This window comes from Gigantopelta aegis, chromosome 11 (assembly GCF_016097555.1).
Source record: "Gigantopelta aegis isolate Gae_Host chromosome 11, Gae_host_genome, whole genome shotgun sequence".
NCBI lineage: Eukaryota > Metazoa > Mollusca > Gastropoda > Neomphalida > Peltospiridae > Gigantopelta > Gigantopelta aegis.
Window position 1 is genome coordinate 11,814,764 of NC_054709.1, and position 20,422 is coordinate 11,835,185.

The 20,422-nt window shown below is 37.5% G+C and overlaps 1 protein-coding gene across 2 annotated transcripts in view; it reads left to right on the forward strand.

Annotated features, from left to right (window-relative positions):
• Window positions 1-10,108: 10,108 nt before the first annotated feature.
• The window catches only part of LOC121385363 (vacuolar protein sorting-associated protein 16 homolog), a 50,116-nt gene continuing 39,802 nt past the window's right edge, over window positions 10,109-20,422 (forward strand). The window contains exons 1-3 of one of the 2 annotated variants that reach the window (XM_041516020.1): window positions 10,109-10,152; window positions 18,936-19,024; window positions 20,315-20,409. In XM_041516020.1, the coding sequence (XP_041371954.1) occupies window positions 10,109-10,152; window positions 18,936-19,024; window positions 20,315-20,409 (228 nt within the window). Of the gene's footprint in view, window positions 10,153-11,649; window positions 11,776-18,935; window positions 19,025-20,314; window positions 20,410-20,422 lie in introns of those variants that run through there. The other variant, XM_041516021.1, reaches the window with a different exon arrangement.

The following is a 20,422-nucleotide window of genomic DNA, read 5'->3' on the forward strand; positions in this document are numbered from 1 at the left end:
TAAAACGCAAATTATCGATCCTTCAACTAAATGAAACATCCACAGATCGAGTTTTGGATGATGTTTTGGCAAATATGACTTGATTCACAAAATACACCAGAAATTTATTTCGAGTATCCAAGCAGACACACACCTATCTTAGAGTCACTGAAGAGAATAAACAAAAACCAATAAAACGCAACGTATCGATCCTTCAACTAAATGAAATAAACAGATCGAGTTTTGGGTGCTGTTTCGGCAGATATGACTTGATTCACAAAATACACCAGAAGTTTAACTCGAGTATCCAAGCAGACACACATATCTTAGTTACTGAAGAGAATACACAGAAACCAATAAAACGCAAAATATCGATCCTTGAACTAAATGAAACATTCACAGATCGAGTTTTGGATGATGTTTTGGCAAATATGACTTGATTCACAAAATACACCAGAAATTTAACTCGAGTATCCAAGCAGACACACACATATCTTAGTTACTGAAGAGAATACACAGAAACCAATAAAACACTTAACTTGTATTGGTTATTGGTTATATATACTATACGTAAACACATTCACCGAAACACTATAAAGTGAACAGTAGCTTCAAAGAGGTGTAGCATTCGGACAAAGCGTATAACGACATATTTAATCATCCAGTAACGAATATGACTTGCGGACTTAATAAACAAAATACACAAACTTCCGTGGCTATCCTATCAAACGTTCTGGCCTGCAGTATATGTTTGTTTGCACAGCGGTCTAGTGGAATTTAGTCGTGCATTCAACCAGTGTGTGTGTGTGTGTGTCTTGTTCCGAGTGCCTTTGAGCGACACAAAACACGGCCCGGCGATTGTTGTCTGTGACATGGCATTTCCACCCATGCGTGAATCTTAAAACTAAACCGTTATTGAAAAATACTACTATCGTTCTGTTACCCACTTCTGGAATCTCATAGTAAGGGGCGGACTCACAGGCGGATTGGGTGAGGTGAGGGTGGGGGGGAGGGGGGAGAGAGAAAGGGCGGATCAGTAGAAAGATAATCAGAGTTGTGGGTGTATACGTATATCCGGTCATTAAAGAAAAACACGTCAGGCGTCACCCCCAACCAACCCCCTCCCCCCCCACCCCCCGCTCAAGGCGAATTTTTTTTTGTCAGATAGCAGCTCGGCTAGCCAGCAGAAAACACCTCAGAATAGCCCTAGAATAGCCCTCAGACCCCCCGCCACGGGCTTCGCGCCTGCGGCGCTCGCGGTGTCGGGCTTCGCCAGACACCTCGACCCCCCCCCCCCTGCAAAATTTCCAGCGCACTCCCCTGCACGTCCCATTTGTCTGTCTGTCTGTCTGTCTATTCGTTTGTCTGTATATATATCTATTTATTTATCTGTATGTCAATCTATCTATCTATATGTCTGTCTGTCCATGTATGTATGTATTGATGTATGTATTGATGTATGAATATCTATATATTGTATGTATGTCGGGGTTGACTATTACATACATAGATATTAACGCACTGGCGCAGGGGATAATTAAATCCTTTCTGGCCTCACAAATTGTCCCATGCCGTTGCTGGGACTCGAACCTGTGGCACCGATTCGACCGCAAATTGCAAGACTAACCACGATACGCTCTGAGCTATTGAAGCTTCCATAAAAAGGAAGCTCTTTTAACTCAACCATATGCATGGGGCCTACAATCTACGCGGTCGATCCCGCTTACGTGCATGAAACAGTGGGCAGACCTGGCACTGGCTAGTATGTATTGATGTATGAATATTTATATATTGTATGTATGTCGGGGTTGACTATTACATACATAGATATTAACGCACTGGCGCAGGGGATAATTAAATCCTTTCTGGCCTCACAAATTGTCCCATGCCGTTGCCGATTCGCCCACAAATTGCAAGACTAACCACGATATGTATGTATGTATGTATATGTCTGTCTGTCTATCTATATATCTATCTATCTACTTATCTGTATGTCTATCTATCTATATGTCTGTCTGTCCATATATGTATGTCTGTCTGTCTGTCTCTGTCTGTCTGTCTATCTATCTATCTATCTATTTACTTATCTGTATATCTATCTATCTATATGTCTGTCTGTCCATATATGTATGTATGTATGTATGTATGTATGTATTGATGTATGTATGTATGTATGTATGTATGTAGGGGAGAGTTGCCGGGAATGGACCCCTTAAGAAATAATGGTTGTGCAAGTTAGACAAATAGAGCAATCAGCAGGAAAGTAGTTCCTTCATTATTGTTGGGGCATACAATACGCATTGATGTAAAATATTTTGTAGAAAGTTTAATTATTCCAGGTAAATTTTAAAAACAAATTTAAACCCAAAGTGGTCCAATCGTGGATTCTACTACCACGATTGGACCACTTTGGAGTTTTAAAAAAAATCAAATGCCTTCAATTAAACCAGAACCCAGCACATACATTGTCAAAAAACATTGCTAGAAAATCAAACTGGACAGTATGAAGAGATCAAATAAACATTTTAATGCTAAAACGAAAGTGGTCCGATCGTGGAATCTGCTACAATAACTAAAATTGGGCATGAACCTCTCTTGGGTTTGCAAAATATCAGTTCCTTCTTTTGGATAATTAGACACAGTACGAACTATGGCTACTTGCAAAAAAGAAAGAAAATAGCTTTATTAAAATATAATTCGCTCATGAATCAAAATAGAATCCTCGATTGGACCACCGATTCCTCGATGGATGACGCAGAAAGGTCCTTTTTGACGTTTGTTTTACTCATAAACGTGCTTAAAATTTCATTTTTGATGCATACATTAACTTGTATCATATTTGGCGGTTGGCACGATCACCAAAATACCAGGTCAAAACATTATGGTCCAATTGAGGAACTGGTCCAATCCCAGCAATTCAGTTGGTCCAATCGTGGTTTTATCATAGTTATAAATAGATGCTGACCTACATGTACACATGCGTAACATCTTGGCACTTGTTTTATCACTCACAATAACAAACCTTTATGTATCGTTATGACCTAATTTAACACTTCTAACTATGTTCATATTGCTCCATAGATGTTTTTTCCAAGAATAGTATTAGATGATACATGCATAAATGTTACTTTTATTGATAAATCCAAAAATATTACCTTTTTCGACTCGACTGGTTCAAGGTCAATAGCGGCGTGTGTACAGATTAATATATTGACTAGATGGCGCTACTGTCACAGTTTGAATGAAAATACAGTTCTGGTCCAATTGAGGCACTGGTCCAATCCCGGCAACTCTCCCCTATGTATGTATGTATGTATGTATGTATATGTCTGCCTGTCTGTCTGTCTGTCTGTCTATCTATCTATCTATTTACTTATCTGTATGTCTATATATCTGTCTATATGTCTGTCTGTCCATATATGTATGTATGTATGTATGTATATGTCTGTCTGTCTGTCTGTCTGTCTATCTATCTATCTATTTACTTATTTGTATGTCTATCTATCTTTATGTCTGTCTGTCCATATATGTATGTATGTATGTATATGTCTGTCTGTCTCTGTCTGTCTGTCTGTCTATCTATCTATCTATTTACTTATCTGTATGTATATCTATCTATATGTCTGTCTGTCCATATATGTATGTATGTATGTATGTGTCTGTCTGTCTGTCTGTCTGTATGTCTGTCTGTATATGTATGTCTATGTAATATCTTTGTCCGTCTGTCTGTCTGCTTGCCTGCCTGCCTGCCTGCCAATGTCTGCCTATGTATGTCTGTCTGTCTGTATGTCTATTTATCTATATCTGTCCATCTATTTGTTTGTGTGTCTGTCTGTCTAAATATCTATATATCCATCTATCTATTTATCTACCTTCCGTGTGTACAATTTTACAACAGAGTGGAAGCTAGCTGTTGGACATATTTAATATTTGCTCTCGCTCCAGACAGTGCACCACGACTGGTACATCAAAGAACGTGGTATGTGCTCTCCTGTCTATGGGATTGTGCATATAAAAGATCCCTTGCTGCGAATCGAAAAGAGTAGCCCATAAAGTGGCGACAGCGGGTTTCCTCCCTCAATATCTGTGGTCCTTAACCATATGTCCGACGCCATATAACCTTAAATAAAATGTGTTGAGTGCGTCGTTAAATAAAACATTTCCCTTTATTTCCTTCCTATTTAATCTTTGCAGAGTGTCCCCTCTACTTTTTACGATCGATCTGGTTCAGATATCAACAAGAGTATAACAATAAAGCTATGATCACTGCAGTCCGTTATATCCATATAGAGAATGCATTAAGTCTACATACAATCCGTCACGTTATATAGCAAGCGCTCACTTTCACCCTTTCAAGAATGTTTGTTTAGGTGCGGTCTTCCGAAACGTGTGCTGTCAAAACACAAACTCGTCGTAAATTGTTTAATAAAGCAGAAGATAAAACTTGAATACAACCAGTTAACGATAATGTCTGACTACAATGTCCGTACGTCATTCGGTCGAAAATTCGGTCAGATGCACCGATCATTCGCACTTCCTCGGAGCCACAATGAGCGAAGAAATAAATATCCCCCCCCCCCCCCCACCCCACCCCACCCAAAATACAACAGATCATATTATTTAAGTTTATAAGTGCCATTTTTATAATTACTTTGCCCTGATTATCTCTCTGTCTCTGTTTCTCTCTCTGTGTCTCTGTCTGTCTGTCTGTCTGTCTCTCTCAAACACACTTTCTCTCTCTCTCTCTCTCTCTCTCTCTCTCTCTCTCTCCTCTCTCTCTCTCTCTCTCTCTCTCTCTCTCTCTCTCTCCCTTTCTGTTTTTTCCGATCTATCTATCTATCTATCTATCTATCTCGCTCTCTTTCACACACACACACACACACACACATCCGCGCGCGCACACACACGCACAGAGAGAGAGAGACACACACACACAAACACACACACACACACACACACACACACACACACACATACACACACACAGAGACACATACACACGCACGCATACACACACATACACACACATACACGCACACATACGCACACATACACACACACATACACACATACACACACACACACATACACACATACATACAAACACACACACACATACACACACACACATACATACACACACATACACACACACACATACACACATACACACATACATACACACATACACACATACACACACACATACACACATACACACACACTCCCTTTTTCTGTACCTGTGATAACCTAGATTCAAAATCCCACGAAAGACTCCCACAAAAAACAACAAAACACACACACACACACACACACACACACACACACACACACTCGCACAAAAAAACCCAAACAAACCCAAACAACCAACCAACCAACCAATACAAAAAAACAAAAACAAAAAAACCCGCAGATAACACACCAAACAACCAACCAATACAAAAAAAAAAACACCAAAAAAAGGCATAACACACACCAAGCAAACATTTAGTCCATAAATTTATAGACTTAATTTTATACTGCCAATGGAATGCGCAAAATGAAACAATTTTTATATGTGACAAAAAGTAAAATAAAAATAAAGACAAGCTACTCCCTCCGTCTATATAATAATTAATGTCCTCATTTACCTTAACATGTTTATTATAAATATATTCCCGAGCAAAGGTCTTAATTCTGTTTTTAAATTAGTTAATTATAGACTACGGTTGCTAACAACGGTTTCCAAGGTCTAAATCGGGAAGTTAATTACGGCTTGTATCAAGTTCTAAATATCACCCTAACACACGGACGTCCATGATTAATTGCTATACGGTGGTTATTTTGAATACAACCCATGCTGGTCTGTTTTCAGTTTACTGTCTTGGCTGGCTTTGGTGACCATGACTGCGTTCAACACACAGATTACGTCTCGGAAGCTCAACAAAAACTTAATTGGTTTCTTTCCCTACGAACATATCTAATAATATTATTCATTTAAAGTTAAGCACAAAGCTAGTAGCGTTTCGTAAGGCCACGGATTAGGAAAAGAAACAGGTCAGGCGCTTGTGCAGGGGGTGGGTTTCGGAGGACGAATCCCTCCCCTCCCACTCCTAGCATTTTTTTACAAAAAAATTCCGGGGAAGCATAACACGACCCCTTATAAACTTTACTCGCCATAGTCTACCCCCTCCCCACCCCGACCCCACTTCTGTTTAAATTCTCGAAATATCCAGTGTTTATATTAGCAGATGAATAAAATTTATTTTCTGGTTTTTAGTGAGGAATATGCAATATTTTTGTGGAAGGTTACTATATACAGAACAAGTTATACACAAATACAATCAGTTTTGATTTTGATACATTTTTCTTACTTTTTAAGACGAGTACTGAAGAAAAAACACACATATATAAATAATGTAGTAAACGTGTAAGCAAAACCATGTGCCGGAATATACAAGAAAAACAACAACAACACAGAGACAGTAATATAATGTTTAATCGATTTAAATCATATAACAGTGTTATCCAACTCCATAAACAGATTGACGCCCCACCCCCACCCCCACCCCCCCCCCACCCCCCATGTTAGTGCATCTTTAATATTGTAGGTGCACTTTTTTGACGTTGCATTCCCTCACTGAATACTGGAGGTGCCCTTTTAAAACGCTGAACCTCCCTCCCTAGGCTCGCTCCAGCCAGTGCACCACGGCTGGTACATCAAAGGCCGTGGTATGTGCTATCCTGTCTATGGGATGGTGCATATAAAAGATCCCTTGCTGCTAATCGAAAAAGAGTAGCCCATGAAGTGGTGACAGCGGTTTTCCTTCCTCTAATATCTGTATGGTCCTTAACCATAATATGTTCGACGCCATATAACTGTAAATAAAATGTGTTGAGTTCGTCGTTAAATAAAACATTTCCTTCCTTCCCTCCCTAGGAATTCTGCATAAACTCTTTGGGGATGTCGTACACACGACTCCAACATTATGAAGATAACAAACAGTATTATATAACATTTAGTGAAATAGCTTAAAAAATCAATGAAATAAAAATCTTATCAGTCATTCAGTGACGATAACACATTTTAGAGTGAAAATGTTCACTATTTCACTCTAAAATGTGTTATCGGCACTGTAAAAAGTGTTATCTTCATTGTAAGAAAGCCAGAACTATTTTGCTGCTGGCATTTTAAAAATAAAGGTAAATTGCCAAAAGTTATATAATAAATAGAAAATTTCATGTTCTTTGTCAAGCGCGACTCGTGAGATATGATTGCAAACTTCACGAGATGAGATATAAATCCCCATGATATATCCTCTGTGTATTTCATTCTGACAGTTATTAGAAGTTTCATTTCGCCAAGACACATTAAATTATGGAATCATTTGTTGTTTGTTTGTAAAGTTCATCCAGGAGTTCATTCTATAAGCATTTCACCGATAAATCTTGGCTGCAGTTTTATCTGATTAAAAATAGTGTACCTCGATTTCTTAGAATCAGGCCACATAGAATAATATGTGTGGTTCCGATTAAGGAAGGAAGGAAATGTTTTATTTAACAACGCATTCAACACATTTTGTTTACGGTTATACATGCGTCAGACATATGGTTAAGGACCACACAGATATTGAGAGAGGAAACCCGCTGTCGCCACTTCATAGGCTACTATTTTCGATTGGCAGCAAGGGATCTGTTATATGCACCATCCCACAGACAGGATAGTACATACCACGGCCTTTGTTACACCAGTCGTGGTGCACTGGCTGGAACGAGAAATAGCCCAATGGGCCCACCGACGGGAATCGATCCTTGATCGATCACGCATCAGGCGAACGCTGTACCACTGAGCTAGGTCCCGCCCTTAATATGTGTGATGCCAATTACATAAGCGAGAAAAATTAGAGCAGGTAGGTAGGCTCAATTTTGTTTGTTTCTTCTTCTTTTTTTTTTGAGGCAAATTATATATTTATGGTAATTAGGCATTGTATAAACTTTTTTTCTAAAGACTGAAATATTTTATATTAAGATATATGTAGAAGATAACAAACCGAACGCAATTTAATTCTCAATTGAATATTGTGCAAAAGGTGAAAAAAATCCGCTTGTTGGTTGTATCAATTTAGACTCGGTAGGCATTTTGTTTGTTTGTTTGTGACTTTGTTTTAAAACGTTATTATGGTCAAACTGTTGTTTGGTCATATATGTAAAAATAAAGAGTTTGTTTTGTTTAACGACACCACTAGAGCACATTAACTGATTAATCATCGGCTATTGGATGTCAAACATTTGGTAATTATAGTCTTAGAGAGGAAACCCGCTACAGTTTTCCATTAGTAGCAAGGGATCTTTTATATGCACCATGCCACAGACAGGATAGCACATACCACGGCCTTTGATATACCAGTCGTGGCTCACTGGCTGGAGCAAGAAATAGCCCAATGACCCACTGACGGGGATCGATCTCAAACCGACCGCGCATAAAGCTAGCGCTTTACCACTGGGCTCGTCATATATGTAAGGAGAAATAACCCAATGGATCCACCGACGGGGATCGATCTCAAACCGACCGCGCATCAAGCCAGCGCTTTACCACTGGGATCGTCATATATGTAACCTTAGGATTTGTGCCCACCCACTGAATGTTGAATCGGGTCAATATTTTATTACATAACAGCTTGTGTCAGTGTTGTAAAACATTAAAAGGTATCGGTCCAATTCCATTTTATATTTATAACACATATAGACCTGTTGTAATCTTTGTTCATACTTAAGATGTACATACGTCAAACATATAGTTGGCAACCGGAAACACCCTTCTATATATATTGATGGAAAGAAATAAAGGATCACAGAGACAGCAACAAGAAATAATGACAGCATCAAAAATCAATTCATATTATCAGAAGTTGACTGGGAACATATAGGCAGCACAACCAACACTACAGATATTCAATCCCACATTACAACTTGATATGATATACAGACATTACTACGCTAGTAATGAATTAAATATGGTCTACAATTCGATGTGTTCCATTATTTCTTTCCATCAGTATATATATTTATAAACTAATCCAACTTCTAACAGTGCAAAAATGTCAGAGATTCAAAACCTAGGAAAATTCGAGTTCTATGTCTCCGAGGTGAAAAAATCATCTGTTTAATAATATTTGATATTACACTGTACTCGATCAGTTGTAAATCTGCCCATGAACACTTACGTCTTTATAGTTATACCTTAGCCCAGCTTTATAGATCTGTACATTAAACATTATATACTTGTGCCTCCATGTTACACCCACGTAAGTAGTTTTGTACGTGCATGTATGTATGCCTATATAAACAGTACTTTTTGGAAGATAATGAACTAAATATAACTGTTCGTTTTAATATTTACGTCAAGCAGTAGCGTAGCGTGGGCGCAAAATTCTGGACTGGTGTAAGGGACTCAGGGAGTGCTACCGGTCCACTGGTTAGGGGAGCGCAATATTTGCCTTTCCCCGGGCGCTGGTAAACCACGCTACGTCACTGACGTCAAGTCTGTACCAAGTCTAGCGTACCGGTACTTGAGTCATTACAGATGAGAACACCGATTATTGAACATTCTGATTCAACATTCTGGTGTATTTTAAAATATAAATTATGCAATTCAGTGGTAAAATACTAAGGGCCGAATTTACAAAGATTGTTTTTGTGTTACATACGTACGTACGTGTAACTATACATCACTATACATTATATATTTAAGCCTAGACTTTGTGAATTGGGCCTTACATGAAAACAGAATCTTTAAGAGGATGGCCGATGGAAATGACTGCGTTCAATTGACGCGAACATACCGTAACTTTATGCCAATCGAATGTTGGCGATAAGTTTGCTGTCTTTGTGCAACCTACAGGAGAAACCTATGTGGCTGCATCGTGTTTTGTCTTAATTAATATATTCACCATGTAACAAAATAATAATGTTAGACAACATTGTCAAAATGGTCGCAGTGCTGAAGTAACAAATTTATTTTTCTTCTTTTCTTTCTTTCTTTCTTTCTTTCTTATTTTCTTTTTTTCCTTTTCTTTCAATTTTTTTCGTAGTCCGTGTTTTAGAATCGCCACATATAAGGGAACATAACTCTATTTAATAAACCGAGAAAATGGCTACGGCGAACTGGAGTCCGTTGGGCGATGTTTATTACAGGTACTTACGGTGACATTTCCGAACAATATCGTATTTTTATTTGTGTCTGCTTGTAAATAGCATGTGCATTCACAATCCTAGACAATTGTCATACTGAAATGGAAACATTTCCCTTTGGTACATCGCTGAAAAGCTGACAATGAAATGATTTGTCTTGTATGGACTCTAATGGAGGTGGGAGGGACATCGTAACGGTAGCAGCGAAGTAAATCATAACATACTGTCCACTATATTAACATACATTTTAAAAAATAGAAAAAGAAAATTTTTCCAGGTGAATCACACATGTAGTGATGATGGCCAGTCCTTGTTTTGTGCAGCAAGTATGTCTGAACTGGGTGATGGCAACCTAAATCTGGAAATAATCTCTTATTTTTGGAGGCACCCCCCATTTTGCCATTTCACGGCTGCTAGGAAGTCTCTCCACCCCAACCATGTATTCATACTCGGTATGTACAAATCACTCATGGAAAGTGAGATCTCATTCAACACAACTGTGCACCATAAATGTAGGTGCAATTCCTGTCAAAGATCCAATTTCTTACCTATTTTCAAACTCATAAATTATTTTATTCAAATAGGGGGTGTATTTTAACAGCACTATCTTCGTGGGCAACACGACGCTCATTGGTCAATTTACTTCTCTGCAACCGTAAGAACAAAAAATATTTTTCGGTTTATAAATTTTATTGCTCCAACATGAATACTAACATTTTGCACTTCACGAAAGTCACTTGGTTATATGTTGACGACTGGTCAAGGGGAGATAACTCTTTGAAGAGTGTCACTGTATTGGTCTGATTTGGCCTGTAAAAAATTGGGGAAAAATTATTAGTATGATACAATGGAATTGTTTTGTTTAAATAAAGATTTCTATTTTAGGCCAAGTCTGACTGATTGCTAAACCTGGTAATATCATACTGTATACAGGGGGGTATTTTCAGGCCACCTCACCTGTCCCTCAATTTTTACATTTGATTTTAAAGTTGAAAATTGTGGAATGTGGGAAACATTTTCTAATTACTATAGTGATTATCACAAAACTGTTGCTCTATTTGGAGTATCTTTGACATATTGGGTAACCACTAGCAGCCATACGTCCACCATGACACAACAGCATGTTGTTTCAGTGTGTTGTTACTGCATACCAGGACAAAGTATTCAGTGGGGGGTATTCTGCGGACCTGGCAAATGTTTTCCCAGAGGCAGGATTATTTGTCAGTCAGATAATTTTGAAAAGTGAGAACATGTTTTTGTCACACTGGGGCAGACTACAGAAAATTAAATTTATATACTGACATTGAGAAATTATTATGGGGAAACCTCCTGCCAAGAAAAAAAAGAGTTTTGGGTAGACCCCCTAACAGAAAAAATGTATATGTAATTGGTCACAAATTCCATCACCAAAAAGAAAGTACACTGCTCCCAAATGCCACCAAATCACCTACCTGTACCAGGCTGTCCAGGGAAGACTTTGATGCAGTGGCTAAGTGGTCACCGATTCACAGGGGACGACTGGCAATATGCGGTTACTTCGACCTCACCCAGCTGTTCCCGATGCCTTGGAAGATTTCCTGAAACAAAACAATCAAGACTTAGATGGCTATAAACTTCTTCATTGTGGTAAAGTGCTCAATCTATTTAATGAATCTTATCGAGAACATAGAAATAACTTCCCAACATGTGATGGTGATCTGAAGTATGACGAACAGTCCTATCAACAATGGGGTATGTGTTGGCGCCTAGGTTTAAAATGTGAGCTATGTCATTTTAGATCGAAGAAGCACAAATTGTATGAAGAAGTCACTTTACACACTGCACGAGGTCAGAAAGCTGCTCAGCCTAATATTGGGATACATGTTGGCCTTATGAATATATCAGTTGGAATTACAGGATTTCGCGATTCCTTATCCGCAGCTGGTATCCCTGTTGGAAGCAAGCGTGGAATGCAGAATTCAGCCAATTATGTTGGATCCAAAACAGTGTACATAAAGAGACAGGATATGAAAGAAAGACGGTCTAATTTGATTCGACTAACAATCTAAAAGGTTTTACCAGTGATCACAAGATAAGTGTTGAGAGAGACTGACGTTACAACAACAGACTTTTCGCTGGGAACTCGAGCACACCCCTCCAGCCTGCAACTCAAGCGGTCTACACCATTGCTGAGAACGAAACCCCTAAAAAGGAAATTATTGGGATATACACTGCAAACAAACTTTGCAAAAAAGCAGAAATCCTCAGATCTAAAGGAGAGAAAATTACATTTCCATCGGCAATAAGGGCTTATATGCAGAAAAATGCGTGAATGAATTTCAAGTCGACGAAGACAAAGTGAACATTGGTTATTTCACGACTGATGGCGATTCACATGCTACTGACGTTGCTACCCGATCACAGACAGGTTCCATTGAGAATTTACGTGACACTAGACATTTTTCTAAAAGTCAGCAAAAGGCGATTGAAAAAGTTTCATTTAGCTTAAACATGTTTCCGGGGGAAAATAAATCAGACCGACAGAAAGTACAGCGACGTTTTGCCATCGACATCAAGCAACATTGTCACCTCGAACTTGACATCGCCCACCGTCAACTTGCAGGAGATATCACTAAAATAGTTAGAAAAATGACGTACACCATCGATTCCATCGTGGCCTGTGTGAGTGGCAACTGTTCAACACTGTGTCAAAGGCATTTATTCGTGTGTTCGGGCAGGCGGATCAAGGCATGGAAACCAGCCTATTTACCTCTAGATTCAGTTCTGAAAATGAAAGAAGGCGATAAAGAATTGTTAAGAAAATGCCTAGAACTTCGACTCGGCAAAACTGCAGTTCTTAAAACAAAACTCAATACAAACACTCAAAAAGTAGAAAGTGTCAACCGGGCTTATACTAGAACAAATCCGAAACAAGTGACATTCTATCGCAACTTTGAAGCAAGAATACACAGTGCAGCCCACATGCTCAACAAAGGAATTCTAAAGTCTACAAGATGTCAACTAGTGGGAGCCCCAATGACTGGAAGAATACACGCCCTCGCAGAACTGAAAGCTCGGGAACGTGAAGACCGGTATCATGCTACTAGGAAAAAAACTACTCGGTACAGATCCCGAAGAAATTATCTCCGCAAGGTTCGATACCAGCAATATGACGACAAACACAACAGTACTGCAAGAACAACCTACAAGAAGAATGTACTTGACTCCGAAGTTGTACCACCATGTCTAACAGATCATACATACCTGTCCCCAAGAAGAAAAAAAACAGTCTCTATAACCTGGTGGCCGATGCAGTGTTTCGGGACAATGTTTAGACAGTGCTGACGGTTGTTGTTAACATAATGTGGTTCGAGGCTCAAGTGTTCAATATTAACACAGAGGGAGTGGTGACATAAATGCGATACATCCATGCTACGAGGTATGTCAAAGTGATTGTGGTGGAGCATATACTGGAGTTGGTGTACTTTAAAAGTTTGGTGTTTTGGACGATGAGGTATTTTTGCATGAATAACTACATATTTGTTATAATCCTTTCTTTTGTCCCATTTTTGGCAGCCTGTCCAAATTACACATCCCATATTTGGCATTTTTTCAGTCTTGGCCAATATACGATTTTTCATAGTCAATACCCAGTTTGAGTTCACCTCAACCTTAACATTTGTTGTTGTTGTGGTCATATTACATCAGTGATTATGTAATAAATTATAAAAATTAAAGCAGCTAATTTCTGGCTCCATTAAAATTATGAAATATACAAATACATTGTTATTATTACCTTGGAAACCAGTGTGGTGTGAATTCCAGTGGTATGTGTCAAGAATGTCTTCAGGTAGCAGCGAAGTAAATCATAACATACTGTCCACTATATTAACATAAATTTAAAAAAATGGAAAAAGGTTATTTTCCCAGGTGAATCACACATGTAGTGATGATGGCCAGTCCTTGTTTTGTGCAGCAAGTATGTCTGAACTGGGTGATGTCAACCTAAATCTGGAAATAATCTCTTATTTTTGGAGGCACCCCCCATTTTGCCATTTCACGGCTGCTAGGAAGTCTCTCCACCCCAACCATGTATTCATACTCGGTATGTACAAATCACTCATGGAAAGTGAGATCTCATTCAACACAACTGTGCACCATAAATGTAGGTGCAATTCCTGTCAAAGATCCAATTTCTTACCTATTTTCAAACTCATAAATTATTTTATTCAAATAGGGGGTGTATTTTAAAAGCACTATCTTCGTGGGCAACACACCACTCATTGGTCAATTTACTTCTGCAACCTAACCAACACTACGTAACCGACTACGTTTAGTCAAAGCGAGTAACGCTAACGTTCGCGTATAATTTATTTGTTCAAGGGAAGGACTTTCCTTTGGCACTGTCACTAACCCTAACCCCAACTCTGTTTATTATTTATAGAAGTATTCTTTATACGTGACAGTGCCAAAGGAAAGTCCTACCCCCAGCTCTAATAAGCAAACAATTTGATTAGTTCCATTCAGGACTTCACTTAGTGACAGCCAGAGATGCGAACGTTTGCAAACTATTTGCTTGTTTCCCACTGTAGTCATTTAGATTAACACGAAGCACATGAACCGGACTAGTGAACGTTTTTCCATTCTGTCTGACTAAACTCTGACCAGATTTGGTAATTTGATTTAAAGGGACATACCCTAGTTTTTAAACACTAAGGCATATTTTTTTACTATTAGAGCCGTTTTTGACAACTGAAATCATACTTTACTTGGATTTTATTGTTCAGATTATCAATTTCTGTACATTAGAAGTGTTTTTGGTCATCCTGGTGTTTTTAATATCACAAAATTCATTTCTCATAGTTTTAAAAACACACGTCGTCTGAGAAGTAACAGTTATGGAGTCGAGTTTTAGTCTATTTTTAGAGGGTATTTCACCATTTCAAAGTCACAGACTCTTGTTTTACTCAATTGTAACTTTATCCAAATCTATCCAAACTTTATCCAAATCTACAGGTTTGTAGATTAACCAAACTCAAGTGTTAATTTTCACGGGTTGAAACTAGGGTCTGTCCCTTTAAACCAACTTAGGGGACTATAGGTTTCATTTCCATCCTTCTGTCTGTCTGTCTGTCTGTCCCACATATAGTTTTCCGGCCATTTTGTCCACAATGTTGTAAGATATTGATTTTAAATTTTGGTGTATAGCTTTATCCAGTACTGCTGCGGATCAAGTTTGACATTCATGGTGATTTACCCTTTTATGACAGAGTTATGGCCCTTGAACATAGGAGATTATACGAAAATTGGTTTTCCACACATTGGTTTTCATACCTCAAGATACTGAGCTGAAATTTTGTGTACAGCCTTATCATACATGTATGTACCGTTACAGATTAGTTTTGAATTTTATGGTGATATCCCCATTTTTGGCAGAGTTATGACCCTTAAACTTAAAGGAGGGGACAATTAAGGCATTTGGCCTGGTATGTATATTCAACGATATATAATGCACATTATTGCTTAATATCAACAAGTATAATCGTATAGTTAATTAATAAAACGGTTAAATCTGACAGCTATTATATATAACGGGTGCAGCCATTTTGTACCATCCCAGTGAATACGCCCTCTGGCGAGCTGGTGGTTACGTAATACCTAACGTGTCATGTCAGGAATTAGTCTTCGAAATGAAGAAACAAAACATACCTGATTTTTGCGAATGCATCGCAGTGTTCTGTAATAATAGCCATCCCAGTAAGTCAGCAACAATTTAAGTATATATTATATTTCAATACAAAATAAACCATCATTGTCAAAGTGTTGAAATAACTGTATTATGTTTGGTACATAAATTAATCCATGTACTGAAATAATAATCGTAGTGTTTTCTTGGTTAATTGGTCTTTTCTTTCCGTGGCCTATACCTGTGGTTACTGATTGGCAGGTGTATATTTAGACGGTCCCCAGACACTGTGTCTAGATACACTAAAACGATCTGCCTCTTTTATTAAGATCACAGGGTATTGTGTGGTAACCGTACGGATACCCCTTCAATCGTAATGGGCATTATCAGCCGCCCTGCTTTATTACTGTAAGTAATTCTGTAAAACCCCTGATTAAGTAGGCTTTCCCATCTAAACTCACAAAACTGACCAATTACGTCGTCCCAAAGAAAAGAAAAGTATCACTTGGGTATCGTGAGTGGTCGTTTTTGCTCGAACGTACCCTACCAGTAGGCCTAATAAATTGGATTTTTTCTTTGGATTTAAAAAAAAGAAAAATACTATAACTCCGTTTCATTCTATTGATGCAAATTGAAATATATTTAGTTAAATAGTTTATTATACTATCAAGTCATTTATGTTGTTTTACAAGTCAGGTTGATGAAAGCGAAGCGCTTTCTCGTAAATTAGAGCGTTTGTTTACACTGTGCATAGAGGCATTGGACGGAGCTGATGTCACTTCACCCCAAGCTATACCACCGGTCGTTACAAAAACGAAACAAAATGGCTGCCCCCAGTTAGCAGGAATAATCATGTTTTTTTATTAACTCTATAATTACGCGTTTTTCTTTTGTTAAAGTGTCAGTATGAGTTGGTGGTCCGGGTATGCATCTTTCCAACACATAAGGCTCTTATTTGAGTTGACCCTACCTTTAAGGAGATACGAAAATAGGTTAGACCCAGTAGGTAAACTATGATGAGTTCAGGCGCAAAACGCAATATAAACCATTTTCTTTCTTGTTTTAGTTAAAGCCATTATTGTATGTCAGTAAGGGCTAATCATAGGCCCGCTTATTTGCTGCAGAACGCAATTGATCCTTATGAAATTGTATTGGGTAAATCCCGTTTTGTTTTATCAAAACGCGATATACGCCAATTAAAAAAAAAACTTTTACTGAAAATGAAAAAAATTGATATATCGCATTTTGCATCTAAACTCTTCATATATTGTTTTAGCAGTACTCTCAGAATGCTAGTTTATTTTATTCTGCTTTCCCCAGTGTTTTATGTTCATTGGCATTGATACTAGCATGTGACAGAATGAAGCTGTACAGAAATAAAATTGTAAGATGCTGGGCCAGCTCTGGGTGAGCAGAAAATTGAGCTTTATGATCTATTAAAACTGCAAAAACACAGTTGTGGGGTTTTTTGTTAAAAAAAATATCAATTTTTATTTGAAATTATTTCGCAAATTAAATAAAATTTCTGTGAAGACGTCAACATTGCATTACCGGGTAGCTCCATTTTTCACAAATTATATGTTCTAGATTGATGAAACTTGGTTTCTAGTTGTACCCATGGATGTTCATCACAATGCATGTGGAAAAACAAATTAATTGACTTTTTTTTTAAAGTTTAATTTTAATTAAATTGTTTTATTAATTTCTTTTATACTAATTTTTTTTTTAACGTATTGAGATGAATATCGATCTATTGTTGAAGTTTGTTTGGTTTAACGACACCACTAGAGCACGGTAAACAAATAAATTGGGAATTTTTATGATAAAGTTTGGAAAAGAAATTAATTTTAATTTTTTTTATTGCATAACTGTTCAAGTTTGGTTTTATTTAACAACACCACTAGAGCAAATTGATTTATTAATCATCAGCTATTGGAATGTCAAACATTTGGTAATTTTGACATATAGTCCTAGAGAGGAAACCTGCTACATTTTTCCCATTAATAGCAAGGGATCTTTTATATTCACAATCCCACAGACAGGATAGCACATGCCACGGCCTTTGATATATCAGTCGTGGTGCACTGGTTGGAAAACATCTATTGATGCAGCTGTCAGCAACACAGAATTAGTTTATGGCAGTTGAAACATTTAATTCTGCAGAATTCTTGTTTGGTATTAGTAGTGGCAGTAGTGGGTTTCCTCTTTTTCTTTACCAAGTGTTCAAATGAATAGCCTTAGTTTAAAATGTACTGCAGTGTCGTCAAACATTTTATCCTATAACTTACCCATGATATCCATGTCATAAACCCATGTGATAATTTAGTGTATTAACCTGGTTAATAATGGTATGCAAATTTGCAAGGTCTCTAGGTAATGTATTGATGTGGATGTGTCATTTGCTTACAAGCCAACAAGATCTGTATACCTAAGCGGAACGTTTTCAAAGATTTAGTTAAAATGCGTGATGTCAAACTAATTTGTGCTAATCATGATGATGTCATATTACCGATGGTGGCGACTTTAGTACTGTGATTTACTAAAAAAATGTATTAAAATATTATTTTAGAAGTGTTACATGATGAATAGAATTCGCTGCTTGTGTTTTTTAATATGTAAAATATCAACCTCGTCTAGTTAATTGGTATTTGTCTTGGCAGAGCCTCGACAAATACCGATTAACATAGACTCGGTTGGTATTTTCCATATTAAAAAACACTTGTGACGAATCCTCTATATATTCCATTCAGTTCACAGGGCTTCTAGAATTTTGTTTTAATTATCTAGCTATGGTATCGGTGAATGATTTTTTTAATTTACTAGCCACAATTAAAAATTCACTAACCCTACTTTACTTCAAGTTAATACTATTTTACTAATTAATAGTAATGATCAGATATGTCAACTAAAGAGGGAGATATAGCTTTAAAACACTAACATTGGGGTTTGAGGTGGGAGCAGGATATTCATATTTATAAAATAGACTCAACTGCAACATTTGACCAAAAAAGTTCACTAGCCATCGGGCTTTGAATATCACTAGTCATGGGAGAGGGGCTACCATAATCTAGATGCCCTGCCTTTTATCTGACCAAACGTGATTTGTATTTTGTCTTTGCAGGAAATGTGAGCTTTATTCGATGGACTGGATTGGGCTGATAGATATCTCCAAGTTTGTAGTTGCTGCAGCCCCATATGGAGGTCCAATAGGTATATGTATTGTATTTTTAAGAATTGTTTGTTAGTCTCTGTCCAAACTGTCTGTTTGTCTGTCTGTCTGTTTTAAAAAATAATGGCTTTAGTCGCCCAAATAATATTACCTAAAGCACGTTTGAGCCACTGAAAATTAAATTTTAGTGGCCCAGATATTTTGGGGGGGGGGGGGGGGGGGGGGGGGGGGGGGGGGGACCACCATATATTTTGGCGAGTTTCAACACCTAGATATTCATCAGAAATTTTGTGTATAGCTTTATGATGTACAGTTACAGATCAAATTTGCATTTTGACAGAGTTATGGCCCTTGAACATAGGAGATAAAAAAACAAATTTCCAGATTTGTTTTTTTTTGCAATGCCTCAAGATATTAAATTGAAGTTTTTTTATATAGATTTATTTTGTTTAGTCAATCTATGGGTGTATAACACTCATTAATAAACGTTACAAACTATAAAATCATGTAGTATAGTGAAGCAATTTTATGCGAAATTTGTGGCAGTTATTTATCATGTTAAATGGCTAAAACTATGTAAAGATGACTACTACAACTAAAGGATTACCAAATGTCGAAATGTAGGGAGCAATGTGTGATGAAAGCGATAAATGTTTTAAACGTTCCCCATTTTGAGATTTTCATATGTCGATATATAACAGTCACAAATTGTAGAAACTTGTGCAGCATAGCAAAGCAATTTTATTCTAAATTTGTGACTTTTAATCTAACAATTATTCAGGGCTTCTAGATTATCGTACCGTAGCCACACTCCCATGGCTAGTGATATTCAATGTTGGGCTAGTAAATAACTACTATTGCCATGCCCGAGGGCTAGTGAAACAAAAGAGTCAAATGCTGCACTAGGTCTATTTTGTAAATATATATATATCCTGTCACCACCACCACCACCAAGTGTTAGTGTTTTTAAGCTCTAACTCCCTCTTTAGGTGTCATATCTGATTATTACTATTAATTAGTAAAATTATACTAACTTAAAGTAAAGTAGGGCTAGTGAATTTTTAATTGTGGCTAGTAAATTTTTAAAATCACTGATCCCATAGCTATAGTGGGTTATATAAAAATTCTAGAAGCCTGAATTATTAAATGTTTTCTCACATTTTGTGTAATAGTCACAAAGTATAAAATCTCATAGCATGGAAAAGCAATTCTATGCAAAATTTGTACTAACAATAATTAATTGTGTTAGAGAGAATTTATTGATGTATTACTGTCACAGTTTTCATAACAGTAAAATCACAAATTGACACCAATGTTTTTACTGTTTTCAGCATTGATGAAGGATGAGAGTAAGGCTGTTGTGTCCAACGTCAAACCAATCATCAGCGTGTACAACGCAGCTGGGAAGTTGCTAAGTCAGCTCAGGGTTTGTACTGACG